Raw genomic sequence first — 13,549 nt, forward strand, 5'->3', positions numbered from 1 at the left:
CATTTAGGTTTCTTTCCACACTCAACTTGCTTTGCCCGGGGGCCACTTTTGCAAAAGCACAATAGGTCAGGGGCCAGTTAATAAACACTTTTTTTATAAACAAGCTCTATTTGTCTATTTTGATGCTTTTTTTTAATCCACTCTGGCACCTTGTTTTTTGTTAAAAGTACAACAAAATATCCCATTGTTAATCAATGTATTTGAATTGGAGAATGGTTGTCTCTGTATCGTAAGTAGAGTTTCACTGACTAAACAAATAATTTAGTTTTAGACTCCGCCCCTCTGTCACGACAGCTTTAAATCGGGGCCAGCACGGGCCAGTAATCTGGCTGTGGTTCAGTAATCCAGAGTGACCTTGGCCCCTTGTCTCCCGTCCTCCACCTGTCTGTAAGAGGTGTGTTGACTGTTTCAGGTGAAACCCACCAAATTTCAACTTCCCCGTCTTCTCGAGGTGTAGGAGAGATTGTCTTGAAATCGTTGTGGATGTTTCATGAGGTCCATCATATTTTCACCTGAGTGGTGTTATCCTGAGTGATCAAGAGAAAACATAAAAGTGGTGGATTTGGGACTTTTGTTCATAGATTTGTATTATATTAAAGTGTGATTTTTAAAAAAAAACATGTTCCAAGCATATTTAATACTTTTTAAGATTTTTACTTAAGCAGACTGACGTTAAATGTAATGCCAAATATAGAGATATTCCCTCAAACACAGGTTGCTGCTTGTGTTAGTCATCTATATGCACATTTCCTTACTGACAAGAACGATTTTACAATACACACACACGTTAAGAAATCCATTAGATGTAACATGTTTCTCATGTTTTTTTGCATTTCGTAAGATATTTTATACTTAACAACGTGGTATACACTGCTTCAAGTTGATTCTTTTTATATGCTTCTTTACTCTGCAAGGCCATTGTATTTCGCATTTTTTGATGGATCAACATTCGAACAATGAGATCTTGATATTTTAGAGAAATGGTTACGAAAAGACAGAAAGATTGTATTTGCTTCAATGCAAGTCCTGCCGTATTTTGGCTCCACATTTAGTTGAGAAGGCTTTTGTAAAACATATTTTGAGAGGAAATGTTTGTTAGAAAAACCCTGATGTGGATGAACCTCTCTCCAAAAATTAAGTATTCATGTACTTTTGATCAGCATGTATCACTTACCTTTAAGCATCTGAGCACATACTTTTTTTTGTATCACTTTTATTGCAGAATAAAGATTTGAAACAAATACATTTGTAGAACATTTGATTGGTTCTCTAGATCTGCATCTGTGACCACTGACGACAAGTTGGAGCGTTTGCATTTCATTTATTTTTTTGGGGGGGGGGGGCATCTTAATAATGCAGGAGACAAAGAAGCAAACAGAGCGAGACTTGACTCATCGCATGCATCAACCCAGTCTGTAATTATCTGCCTGTTGCATGTTAGCAAGCCCACCATTTCACTGCACTGAAGCTCTATGTAGCTGGTGGCACATCCTGTCACAGTGCCGTCATGCTTTTATAACATTTGTGAAGCTAGTTTGCAAGTTTCAGCTTTAAGTAATTAAAAAAACATCCATATCTGCATTGTGGGTATGAGAACTTTTGGGTTGATGGCTCTCAAAGCTCATTGGACAGTGAGGAAAAGTCTTTTCATCTGTACAATACAAATAGTCAAACACTGTGTGTCTCCATGAAAGCAGAGTAACAGAAAGTGCAGAATGATGGTGGTTCTTGTCCCTGTGTGACCTCACACGGCGACCCCTGCAGGAGGAGTCCGACCTCGAGTCCAGAACCAGCACACGAGGTTCAAAAATCACTACACCAGACCAGAATAAAAGCACAGACTCTGCAGGCTGCTGAGGATGGTGTGTGTGTGTGTGTGTGTGTGTGTGTGTGTGTGTGTGTGTGTGTGTGTGTGTGTGTGTGTGTGTGTGTGTGTGTGTGTGTGTGTGTGTTGAGCGGTTCAGTTCCAGAGGCAGGGCCCGGGGCAGAGGCACGGCTGTCTGACGTCCGCAGGCCTTATCACCAGGTCTTTGACCACCTCCACAGTGCCGAACACGGGGTACAGTTCCTCTGTGAACTTCTCGTTGTAGGTGTACAGGTGGGAGCGCTTCTCCGCGTCGTAGAAGGACAGCTGGCCCAGCTCATAGTCCAGGTACACCCCTACTCTCCGGGGCACCAGGCTCCGCGGCAGCGGGGCGGCGGGCACCGTCAGGGCTTTAAGATCCGTGCCCCTCTCCAGCCGCAGCGTCAGGTAGCCCGTGTCGGTGGTGAGCGAGCGGAAGCCCTGCCTCTTCGCGGATGCCTTGGCCACGCCCAGCCGCCAGTCCCGCTCGCCCACCTCCACCTCCCAGTAGTGGCGTCCGGAGGCGTAGCCCTCCCGGCCCGCGGCGCACCACCAGCCGTCGAAGCGGCGCCGGCACCGTGGGACCTCACGCCGCTCCAGGCCGTAGCGCATGCGCTTGTCGTCACCGGAGATGAGCAGGTCTGCGTTGGCCGAGTCAGAGTCCAGAGTGACGTCCTCTGTTACAGACCGGGGAGGGGAGCATATTACAAATCTGATAACAGATTATAACGAGGATCAGACAGGATTTGATTGCTCATGGTTTTTCATATACCTGCAGCATCGCAAATCCAATTCCACACTGTAAAGAAGAAAATAAACATCAGAAGTGAGCCAACACAAGTAAGGAAATACAATGCATTGGATTATTTTATTTAAAAAAAAAGGTTATAATCATGTTTATCATTAAGGTAAACGACAATATATTGTGATATATAGTCGTTTTTAGATCATATCACCACAGTCCACGGATTGATCACTAATGAAACGAATTGTTAGTTGCAGCCCAGCCCCTAAATTGGTGATGAAAGTTCTACTCACCACTGTGGGGGATGTAGCGGACGGCGTCTGAAAAGAAGAAAAGGATTAATTACTGTGATCACAAGGAGGCCATCAAGAGTTCCATTCATCGCCCAGATCCTCCCCCATGCTGCCCTCCCAGCTTGCTTTCACGAACTATCCTTTAATCACATATCGATCCCGATTAGGTCTAATGAAAGTGACTCATCAAGTTCCACTCCTGCTAAAGAGGTTGATTAGGTGCACACACACACACACACACACATTGTGGTGGGCTTTTCAGTATCGTCAGCGCTGACGGACGTCTTTATAACTTGGTTTTGTTTAAGGCTTCTTTATCTTTAACACTTTCCCGAGTTAACAAGAGATGTTTTAGAATGAACTCACCGATCTTCTGGCTCCTCTGCTTCCTCACCAGCCATTGCTTAGTCACGTCCTCCTAAAACACACACACGTGAATAAAAGGCACGTGAATAAAAACAATGCAGCACAAAGCTGGGATTTACAAATGATGGAGAAATAAGCCAGACTGGATGTTGTGCAGCACGTAAACATTACACTGCTTATCTTATCAATGGTAATAGATTCAGGTGGAGAAGAATAAACCAACTTCTCCAGGAGAATGTTCAACACAAATGTAATCGGGGGGGGGTGGTATGTTGTGGACAGACCTTCACGGGGCTGTCGGCGTTCATCACGGCCAGCATGACGAGCTCCACGGCTGGGAGCAGGTTGGGGAGACGGCCCCTCTTCCACTGGAACTCCAGGTCGTCCAGCATCATGAGCACGGGCTCGCCCGGCCACACGGTGGGCTGGAGAGGGAGAGCAAGTTGGAGACAACAAACATGGTCAGTGTTACTCATTGAGGTGTTTACTATTAACACCGGCGCGCACCTGAGTATGATGGGATGATTGTCAAGGGCGAGGTTTAGCTTAATCATCTTTATCAGAACTGGGTCAGGCTTTAATCGCCGACCGGCCACGTAGGCGCCCCCGGGGGAAAAGCTGGAGCACATCACCCTTCGCCATCCTACAGTCACCTGAGGTCTGCTTTTAATCCCCCGCGTCCAGTCCATGATGACTCTTTTGTGGGGCCCCATGTCGCACTCCCCCCCGGCCTCCAGCATGCAGAGGAGGTGTCCCTTCCAGTCTTTCTTCTGTGGTTTCTCATGCTGGTAGTCAGACAGGATGATCCTTGGCTGGACACAAACATTGAAGTGGAGCCGCAACGATTAGTCGGTTGACACAAACATAATCGACAACTATTATTGATCTTCAATTAGAGGCATTTTTGTGCAAAAACGGAACCAAAGAAAGTTGATCAACTTATTTCGACATCAACAGCAGCAACTGTAGATCGTACCTGTACTCTCTTCTCCAACACAGCAGCCCACTCCACGATGAAATCGCGACACACACCGGCCGGCCAGATGTCCTCACTGGTCCAGATGTGGCCGAGGATGTTTGACCTCTAGGGCACACAATATAGATGAGATATATCCTGCGGATACATGCTTGTCAAGGAGGAGGAGAGCTCACCTGGCAAATTTTGTTGAGTTCTCGGGCCAATTCCATGATAAATAACTGACTCTCCACCAGCGGCTCCTTCCTCTCAAGTTTCACTCGCTTACGAGACTCCTGGAGCAAAGAAAACCAGCAAGGTTTAAGGAATGTAGCAGTTGCAACAAATGTTGTGCCTTTGGAGGAGAACAGAGTCGCATGACCCTACCTTGAGTCGGATCTTGAGCTTTTTGGCTGGCTCGATGAGGAACTGCAGGCAGTCCTTCATCATACTGGTACAGCCGGAGAGGGAGGCGGATGCCCTGTGGTACAATAATAAAAAATAAAAAAAGCTTTAGTACGCTGGCACACACTCTGTCCAGAGCTGGAGCTGAAGTGCAGCTGACTGGGCTCGCGTCACCCACATAAATCGATGAGAGAGCAGAAATCTGTAATTTATGAGAGGTGGCAAAAAGGTATATATGTGTGGAGAGAGAGAGAGAGAGAGAGAGAGAGAGAGAGAGAGAGAGAGAGAGAGAGAGAGAGAGAGAAAAGCACTGCAGAACTTTCATCACAGCTCTGCACTGGCAGTCCTCAGAGAGCTCATTATTAGGCACTCTGAGCTATCATTATGTGAGGAGGGGGGAAAGAGGACCCACGCATTGGTGAGAGAGTAAAAAGAGACAGCCCGCCCACTCAAAACACACACACACACAACCTGAAAGAGAGAGGCAAAATGTAGAAACCAGGCCAAAAAAAGACATGTATTGCACAGTAACAGGATTCCCTGTTGTGTGTGGGTCGATGCATCTCGATCATGGCCTTGAAATTGCAAATGTATTCCCAAGGAGATGCGAGACAGCAGAGCAGAGCACTTTTAAAAAAAAGAAATCACTGCGGATGGTGCAGGGGGGGGGGGAATGCTTTGGACCGGTTTGCTGTTGATTCAGCAGTCCACCCCCCTGAATGCCAGTTTGATGGCGCTGGGGGGGATTTGCTGTTCTTTCTTGTGATGGAGGGGCGACAGCTGAGCCAAAGGATGCCGGTATTGACTTCCCAAGGACTGAAGACAGAATATATGAGACGGAGAGTTTGAGGACTTTTGGCAAAGAAAATGCATCTAACTGGAGGACGGTCAGGACTGAGAGTTTACCTTTTAGTGAGCAATATTCGACCGCATCTGTGAGAATATGATACAAACATGAATGTTTTTTTATGAAGTTGACTTGAAAAGGCACACTATGCTCAACGTTTGTTATGTAATTTGAAAATTTGAAAGAGTAATGTGTCAATGCAAGTGGTCCATATGAACTTAAGAGGCCATGGCACATGCCACTGAGCCTGTTAACTGATTTAGTAGATAACTGTAGGCCTATTGCTCAATGTGAAATACATGAAAAAGAAGGGAATATACCACAGCATGACTTGCCTATCGAAAGTCTCCATAGTAACTCCTGGTTACATATGGGTTTATTGTTTTGGCAGTGAAGGGAGAGCGTGTATGTGGCAGAGGAGCAGGAAGATTTAGAGGAAATCCAGGATTACCTCCGGTGCTATTGCTGTACACAGCCACGTATAGACGTTCTATCTTGGGACTGACAGACCAGCATGCAAGTCAGCATCAAAACAATACCGTAATACACCGTGCGCAACAAACATAACACATAATAGGGAACGTATTATTCTATAATATCTGACAGACCGTTAAAATATCAACATAGGTCTACATTTTGTTGTTAGTCTCTATTGATCCCTCGTCAAAATGTGTCATTTTCAAATGCTTGTGCTATACGAATAAAGATTCCTCGTGCGCATGAGACTGTTTTCCAAAGATGGGCAACAACCACGAACATGCAGACAATTAATTGTTATTTAATTACGCCCATAGGCAGCTGCTAAAATGAACGTTTTGTGAAAAAAAAAAAAGGTTAAAGTCTGACCTTGTTATGGGAGAATTTTATTTTCCGCAGACAACTTTGCGCAGCTCCTCGGAGATGTTTTCGCTAAACTCTGACTCACTCGGCGCTCCGAGCTCCTTCGGAGATGCGCCGCTTGCATCCGCTCTTCCTCTGAGGCGGGTGAGACGGAGCGCGCGCTCTTATCTGCCACCGAGCTGCAGCTTGAAAGAAGAGCCGCGAGAGGCCGCCATAGCTTCACCCACACTGATACCTCATGCCAGGTAGTCCCACAGTCTGTCTTGTATTTTCATTTTTGGTTTATGTTTGACTAAACTTAGCACCGTTACAAGCTCTCAGTAAACAGTTTGAAGCGCCATTAGCTAATAGTCAATGTCTATCTCGTGTCTTGTGCCTATGGCGGTTAGCTAAAATAAAAAGTAAGTGGGTTAGCTTAAAGCAATGTATTATATAGCCTATCATTATGTATTCTTTTAATTAGCTGTGAATGTGTAGTGGTGGTGGATAGGCCTAACGTTACTTCATATTTTCTTTAAACAGTCCTACATTTTTGTAAAAAATAAAAAAAATAAAAAAAACTGTACACCAACCCTTACAACATGTAATAAGCCTCCGTAGCAAAGCATAGCTCTGTGTTAGCTACTTTTCAGTTTAAAATAAAACATTAGCAAATAAACCGCGCTAATTTTGATATATACGGTTACATTGTATATCTTACAGTGAGTCTCTGAAGGCAGCACGGCCGCTTTTAGGTTTAGAAGCAGACGTCGCCACAGCCAATACACACTTCATATCTCGATACATTTTCATTTCGAGGCACAGAGGGCGTCTATAAACCTCCTACGTTGTTTATTTCAAATACAAACTAAAGCGGTTTATCCAGTTCACCCCGGCTCTCTGTGGCAGGTAGCCTGCTGAGGAATGGGAGGGTGTCTCGTGAGTTAGGGAGGCTACACGGAAGTAGAATTACAGCGCGTGTCGCTGTGCTTTAATGACAGGAGGCTTCGTGTGTCTGTTGACTCACAGCTGGTCCACCAAACATGGCTCCAAAAGACCCTCTACTCGGCACTCTCAAAGGTAGGGATTTATAATAGAATGCACAATAAAAACGTGCTCATTATTGGATTTAAAATACTGGACGTATGTTTCGGAGGCAGCCGATTTCTTAATATCCGCGCGTATTATGCCGCAGAAACAAACGACTTTGAGTTTTAATTCTGTTGCACAAAAAAAAAAATTTCTTCCAGTCCGTTTTATCTTCTGCACAGCATCTTTTGTAGTCTCACTGATGTGTGAAATGTCGATGATCACGCAGGTTAAATGAAAAATGTGCATGTTTTTGGTCATGCAACAGATCGACAGTCAAATTGCAATTTTTTATTTCCCCTCCCAGTGTGTGTCCTGAACCTGCAGTCCAGTGGAGGGACTGTGTCAAACACCAACCCTCACCTCGCCTCCTGCTGTGAGCTTCTGGAGCTGGTCCTCAGGAAGGGGCTCCAACGTTAGTATCCCATAATATGTACTTACCTGAAAAAATGCCACATTTGTACATATTCATTCCAATGCGATACATATTGCTGAGAGCAAATTGCTATATTGCAAGCTTGTATACCTGGCATGCATATTTTGGGGTGTCAGTTTATGCTTTGCGTGGTTGTAAAACACAATACTATGGGGCAGAGTTTGATGTATTTTTTAAATCTTTATAATAACACAATAATACATGTAAAGTACATCTTTGCAGTATGGACTGAGTGCATGTTTGCTCTCCCTCCAGAACCAGTTCTCAGTCTGGTACACAGAGACTACTGGCAGTGTTTTGAACAGCTCACTCGCCAAGATGCCTGTGGCAGGTAACAACATCCTGTTTAGATTAACTGGCTTTAACTCCATACTTTATACTGTTATAAAAAATACAAAAATAGCACTATTTCAATCCTTGCTAATAGCTGTTGTCTGTGCTGATGTGCGTGCAGGCTGTCTGCCTTGTCCTTGGTGGTGGAGCAGACCAGAGTGTGCAAGAAGCTGCTCTCAGCTCAGGGCCGGGGCCGCTACCTGCTCAGACTGGCCCTCATCCGCAAGGCTCTGCCACAGTTCATCACACACCTGCTGCACACACCCAGAGTCCTGGAGGTCAGATACATTTTCTGTGATACAGTATATTTAGTTATTGCTATTGATGCCTTTTTTTTCTGGTGCTGCCCGTACGTGTCTTTTCCTGGCACTGTTAGATGCCCATTGCTGCTGAGTCTTACTAATAGACTGAAACCGCTTCAGTTCATACTGTGTCTCTCCCCTCCAGTGGTACAGCCCGGAAGTGTCAATCCTCAGGAATGAGCAATTTATGGGTGAGGCTTTTTACTTGATTGCTTTCACCTAACGCTGAGCAAAGCTGAGGAAGTTCTTGTCACCGCTGCCATTCGGTGTCCAGCATCATCACCACTGTTCTCTCCCTTCCAGAGCCTTTCATGTCGCTGCTGCTGGTCCTCTCTCACATGGACTTCAAACTGGACATGGGGGTCAGTTCAGCTCCTTTTTATTTATGCCGTTAAAAATTGCAAATATGCTGAGTAACATTTTTTCAAACTTTTCAGGCCACACAGGATTTTCCTCCAAAATATAACACGACATTGTCTTTTAAATCATTTTGATTTCAAACGACTCTAAACGAATTACCACCTCCGGTCTCTGTACACAGAATTGCAGTTTTCTGGATGAGAGCTGGCTCCTACCGGTAATAAAAAAACACAACAATGATTATTGTTTTGGAACACTCAACATCACAAGAATATTACTCTGGATTTTAGTCGCAATGGGATCTTTAAGATGCAGAGAGATGATCAGCAGAATGTGAGAGACGGTCATTTGATTGTTTCTATTTGATTGTTTCCAGGTGTGTGAGACATATGAAGTGGTGCCCTGTCGGAAGGTGGGGATGGTTTTGAGGTTTGTATCGTCCCCTGCTCTACAAATACTTTCTATCCATCAAGCATATCTACTCATATAGTCATCCGTCCAACCTGCTGCATCACCTCCCTCCGTCTCTGTCTGCCTCTCAGGTATCTCAGTGGTCGCGTCTTCGTCCTTGACCTGATGCCCGGCAGTCAGGCTCACGTCGACAAGTTTATCTCCCCTGGTGACATCATTGATGAAATCAACGGCACCTCGCTGAGGAATTCCAAGAATAAACAGGTATCCTCACACATGCAGTGTCATATATTAAAGTCATAAGGCTCATAGACATCGCGTCTGTTTCTATGTCACCATAGTGTAGCTGGTATTATTTTTTAAATAATTCCTATATTCGAGCACTTATTTCCATTCCTACTTGATAGACACCTCCCTAAGTTGCACTAACTAACTTACACGTTATCATTTTTATTAGTATATGTAATTTGAGGACATTCATTAAATTCTAAACAGGTGCAAAAAAACCAACAGTCCGTTATGACGGTGTGTGAGGTCTCACTGCAGCCCTGTTAGTACATTAGATTCTATGCACAGAGAACCAATGAGTATTTCCTAATCCTAAGTGTTTGCATTAATTAGAAATTAAAAACACCTGCTGCTCTCAAAATGTTTACATTTGCTGTTGCACAAGCCTTCACGATTGGCTGCCGGTTTTCGGTTTCTCCCAGGCAGGTGTGGTTCTTTCCCAGCTGAAGGGCTGCCCCATCTCCATTGGTGTTCTGCGGTGGCGGGCTCAGGATGGGACAGTGTACCGGCCCCTTGTCAAGCTCCTGCGGGCCCTGAGGACGGAGAACCCCGCCATTCAGCTCGGTCCTGCTCCCTCCCAGCAGTCACCCCCCAAGGACCAGAGAACCTCTCCGTCACAGTGTCCCAAAGAGAGAAGGCAAGTTGGCCATCAAATTTAGGGAGGACTCTGCTAGGTGTACTCTTGACTGACCTACCTCTCCTCAACAGGATTGTGTACATTGTGCAGTTCTTGGGAAAAGCAAACATTGGAATGGTAAATAATCACCACTGCTTTACAATTAAATACATGTTCAATCTCTGTAGCTGTGTTGGTCTTTTCTATAACTGCTGCAATATCCGATCTTATCCTTTCTTAGCGTGGGGGCAAAGAGGTGCTGCAGCTCGCCATTACACAAGTGTTGCAGAAAAACCTGCCCAGCAAGGTAATGTTATTGCACACGCCACCTCAGGGCACATTGGCTTACAACACACGTCAACATCAACTGTAATTTCTCCCACAGGACGTGCTCTTAGATATGAAGGAAACACATTTGACGTGCACAGACAGAAACAGTAAATTGGTAAGCATGTGATATCAGTTACTTGTTTAGCATGTCTTTGTTATTGCTAGACAGTCAGATGGAACAATGCTTTTATTTATTTTTTTAATCAGGAGCTGTTTGAGCACCACTACCCAGAGATTTCATGTGTAGGGAGATTTGGTCAACCGGACTACACAATATTTGCATTCTGCATGCCGTAAGTAGTACCGTTGCCACTATGAGCATTCAATCCCACACAGCCATATTAGTCACAGGTCTCCATACATGCGATGTGATACGTAAGCCATCAAGTCTGTTGTCATTGGTTGAGTTTCTCATTCAAGCGTGTCATTGGCTCGCTTCACAGAAACTCCCCAGAGAACCCTCAGTCCACCGCCTTCTGCTGCATTGCACTCAGAGCAAGCAGCACAAAGGAGTGTGAGGAGATAGTCTACCGTATTGGTGAGGAACAGCAGCTGTGCATTCTACAGAGGCAAATTATTACCTACATTTTCATAGACATTGAATTGTATGCCCATGTGTTTTCTTACAGCTACTGGCTTCAAGCATACAGAGTGGTTTGTATGACAACTCAGTGACATCAAACTCTTGTATTCTGTCTGGTGTAAATAAATGTAAAGTTTATGTAAACACTACATCACCAACTTATTTCCACGAATTCATTTCAATGAACTACAGCACACAAGGCTTTCTACTCATAAAGACCTTTAATAGAAAGACACGAGACAACATTTTCATAAATAGTATTAAATGTAGCTGCCAAGGTTTATGTTGAAAAACATGTAAAAAGCAGTCCAGAAAAATACAGAAGGGGGGGTGCCATGCTCCCAGTCACAGAGTGTAGAGTATCAACAGATACCAACACTGCAGTGAGACTGGCTGAGCAGGACGTGCTGGCATTTTGTGATGAGTGGTAGGCGGGTGAAGAGACCCTGGACCCCCCAAAGAAGATGTGAAGAATTTATCCCTTAGACAACTCCCATCCCAAGGTGGAGCCTGATGTCCACAATGAGCTCGAAGGGTGATGCGATGGCTGGAGTAATGACCCAATGGCTGGAATACTAGGCAAGACACTCTTAACTGCACAACATTTCCAACTATCTTAAGGGTACCCGGGCTTGCGGAATGATTGATCTTGATCTAAAATACAAAAAATCCAAAGAAAACTTGTAAAAAATACCCACGAAATAAAATGTCCACAAAAATGGTACGATAAATAGGATAATTTGCCGCTTAGGCCCTCTCTCCTCTTATCCTACGAGCCAGCTGGATGTCTTTGGGCATGATGGTGACACGTTTGGCATGGATGGCGCACAGGTTAGTGTCCTCAAACAGACCCACCAGATAAGCCTCGCTGGCTTCCTGTTGAAAGGGAAAGGAAAAGGGGATTAGATTCATAGCAACTACCTTTGCCCCACTAGTACATGCTTATGACTGATCTGGGTTTTTACCTGAAGAGCTCCGATAGCTGCGCTCTGGAAACGCAGATCTGTCTTGAAATCCTGTGCAATTTCTCTCACCAGACGCTGGAAGGGCAGCTTGCGGATGAGCAACTCTGTGGACTTCTGGTAACGACGGATCTCCCTCAGAGCCACAGTTCCAGGTCTACACAAAAGATTTTAGCACAGTATTAACAATAAGTATTAGCACTAATTTTGTCAAATATGACAAACATAAGACAAATGGAAACCAAGATTGTATGTCACACATGGTTTATGGCGTGCCGTCACTACACCCTACCTGTAACGATGGGGCTTCTTCACTCCTCCCGTGGACGGTGCGCTCTTCCTGGCTGCCTTGGTAGCGAGCTGCTTCCTTGGCGCCTTTCCTCCAGTAGATTTACGAGCAGTCTGCTTGGTACGTGCCATCTCGTGCTTGCTAAAAATGAAAATTATAACCAGTGGAATTAAAATCGGTCGCAGTGATTTTCGGCAACATGCTCACGCAGCAGCACCAAGCCGCAAGGGTTCGGTATTGAGTACCAAGCTAAGACGCTAACTCGCCTAGCATACAGGCTAATAGTTCCCCTCCCCCCAGGTTGCACCACTGGGAGGCGTCGTGTTTGCTCCGGTAACGTTACGCTCTACCGCCATAATCAGCGCAACGGCAAGTAAGGCCTTAATAAAAGCACAATAAACATGTCAGCGTTGAGCACTTTTTTTTTTGCAATTGGCGCCGTGGTCATTTAAGTTACAATGATCTCACGTATTCAGACGCCATCAGCTTCAAAACTCTCGGTCCTTGAAACGTTTAACAGCTCAAGCCAGTGAGCCCGAGCTTCTCGGCCTCGCCATTTTATACGTTTCTCATTTCACCCTGAGGCGACATTGCATCAATTCAGCGCAACATTAGCTCACACACAATTAACGCTTCATCAGCTGTCTCTGTAGGAAATACCCGGCTTCGATCTCGACGGTTTATTCTCGTAATTAAACTCGTGAACTAGGTCTAGTTTCGTTTTAACGAGCCAACGTTGACATTCAAGTCCAAAACATGAACTGTAAGATAATCCATTGTTCTATTTCGAGCTAACGCTAACGTTAGCATGTCGCCATGTTGGCCTGTTTGACAAACAACGCCTGTAAACAAACTTAAACCGCAAATACAATTCACATTATTATTGACAAGTAGCTCGCGTAACGTTACATTATCGACAGGGTAAGACTGTGATATTTACCTTTAGGACGTCGGTCGATATGAGACAGTTGCGGTTAGTGGCCGTTAAACAATATGTGACGAGAGCGGGCTGAGGCCGAGTATAAGTACTGTGTCGTGACGTCATGGTGGTGAAACACTACGCCCTCATTGGTTCACATACGTCAGTGGCGACAGCCAGTAAATACGATAAAGCAAATAATAAACCACAACGAGCTAAAAGCGCACTTTGGACAAATAGATAAAATCAAAAAGAGGACAATTTTCAGTATTATACACACAATAATATTATTGAGATGATGGGAGTTTTTTTAATATATATTGTAAATACTAGACATTCTGAACCACACTCCATACCA

At 44.7% G+C, this 13,549-nt stretch overlaps 3 protein-coding genes across 3 annotated transcripts; 1 reads left to right on the forward strand and 2 right to left on the reverse strand.

Annotated features, from left to right (window-relative positions):
* Positions 1 to 1,934: 1,934 nt before the first annotated feature.
* On the reverse strand, positions 1,935 to 7,205 carry LOC142951532 (butyrophilin subfamily 1 member A1). Its single transcript, XM_076093137.1, has 10 exons — positions 6,301 to 7,205; positions 4,590 to 4,683; positions 4,400 to 4,498; positions 4,224 to 4,331; positions 3,901 to 4,059; positions 3,532 to 3,672; positions 3,248 to 3,299; positions 2,882 to 2,908; positions 2,616 to 2,642; positions 1,935 to 2,520 (listed from the first exon to the last, which is right to left on the reverse strand). Exons 2-10 carry the CDS (start codon positions 4,650 to 4,652, stop codon positions 1,961 to 1,963), a joined length of 1,236 nt encoding a protein of 411 aa, XP_075949252.1. The 5' UTR covers positions 4,653 to 4,683; positions 6,301 to 7,205; the 3' UTR covers positions 1,935 to 1,960.
* On the forward strand, positions 7,153 to 11,487 carry LOC142951531 (uncharacterized). Its single transcript, XM_076093136.1, has 16 exons — positions 7,153 to 7,353; positions 7,670 to 7,777; positions 8,054 to 8,129; positions 8,253 to 8,409; positions 8,579 to 8,624; positions 8,737 to 8,795; positions 8,975 to 9,010; positions 9,170 to 9,222; positions 9,336 to 9,468; positions 9,915 to 10,129; positions 10,201 to 10,246; positions 10,350 to 10,415; positions 10,494 to 10,553; positions 10,646 to 10,731; positions 10,882 to 10,976; positions 11,068 to 11,487. Exons 1-16 carry the CDS (start codon positions 7,317 to 7,319, stop codon positions 11,100 to 11,102), a joined length of 1,308 nt encoding a protein of 435 aa, XP_075949251.1. The 5' UTR covers positions 7,153 to 7,316; the 3' UTR covers positions 11,103 to 11,487.
* On the reverse strand, positions 11,224 to 13,339 carry LOC142951533 (histone H3.3A). Its single transcript, XM_076093138.1, has 4 exons — positions 13,213 to 13,339; positions 12,276 to 12,413; positions 11,987 to 12,140; positions 11,224 to 11,897 (listed from the first exon to the last, which is right to left on the reverse strand). The coding sequence occupies exons 2-4, from the start codon at positions 12,401 to 12,403 to the stop codon at positions 11,769 to 11,771; spliced, it is 411 nt and encodes a 136-aa protein (XP_075949253.1). The 5' UTR covers positions 12,404 to 12,413; positions 13,213 to 13,339; the 3' UTR covers positions 11,224 to 11,768.
* Positions 13,340 to 13,549: the final 210 nt, after the last annotated feature.

The sequence above is a fragment of the Anarhichas minor genome, unplaced genomic scaffold (genome assembly GCF_050575085.1).
Source record: "Anarhichas minor isolate MPS153535 unplaced genomic scaffold, ASM5057508v1 ptg000017l, whole genome shotgun sequence".
Classification (NCBI taxonomy): Eukaryota; Metazoa; Chordata; class Actinopteri; order Perciformes; family Anarhichadidae; genus Anarhichas; species Anarhichas minor.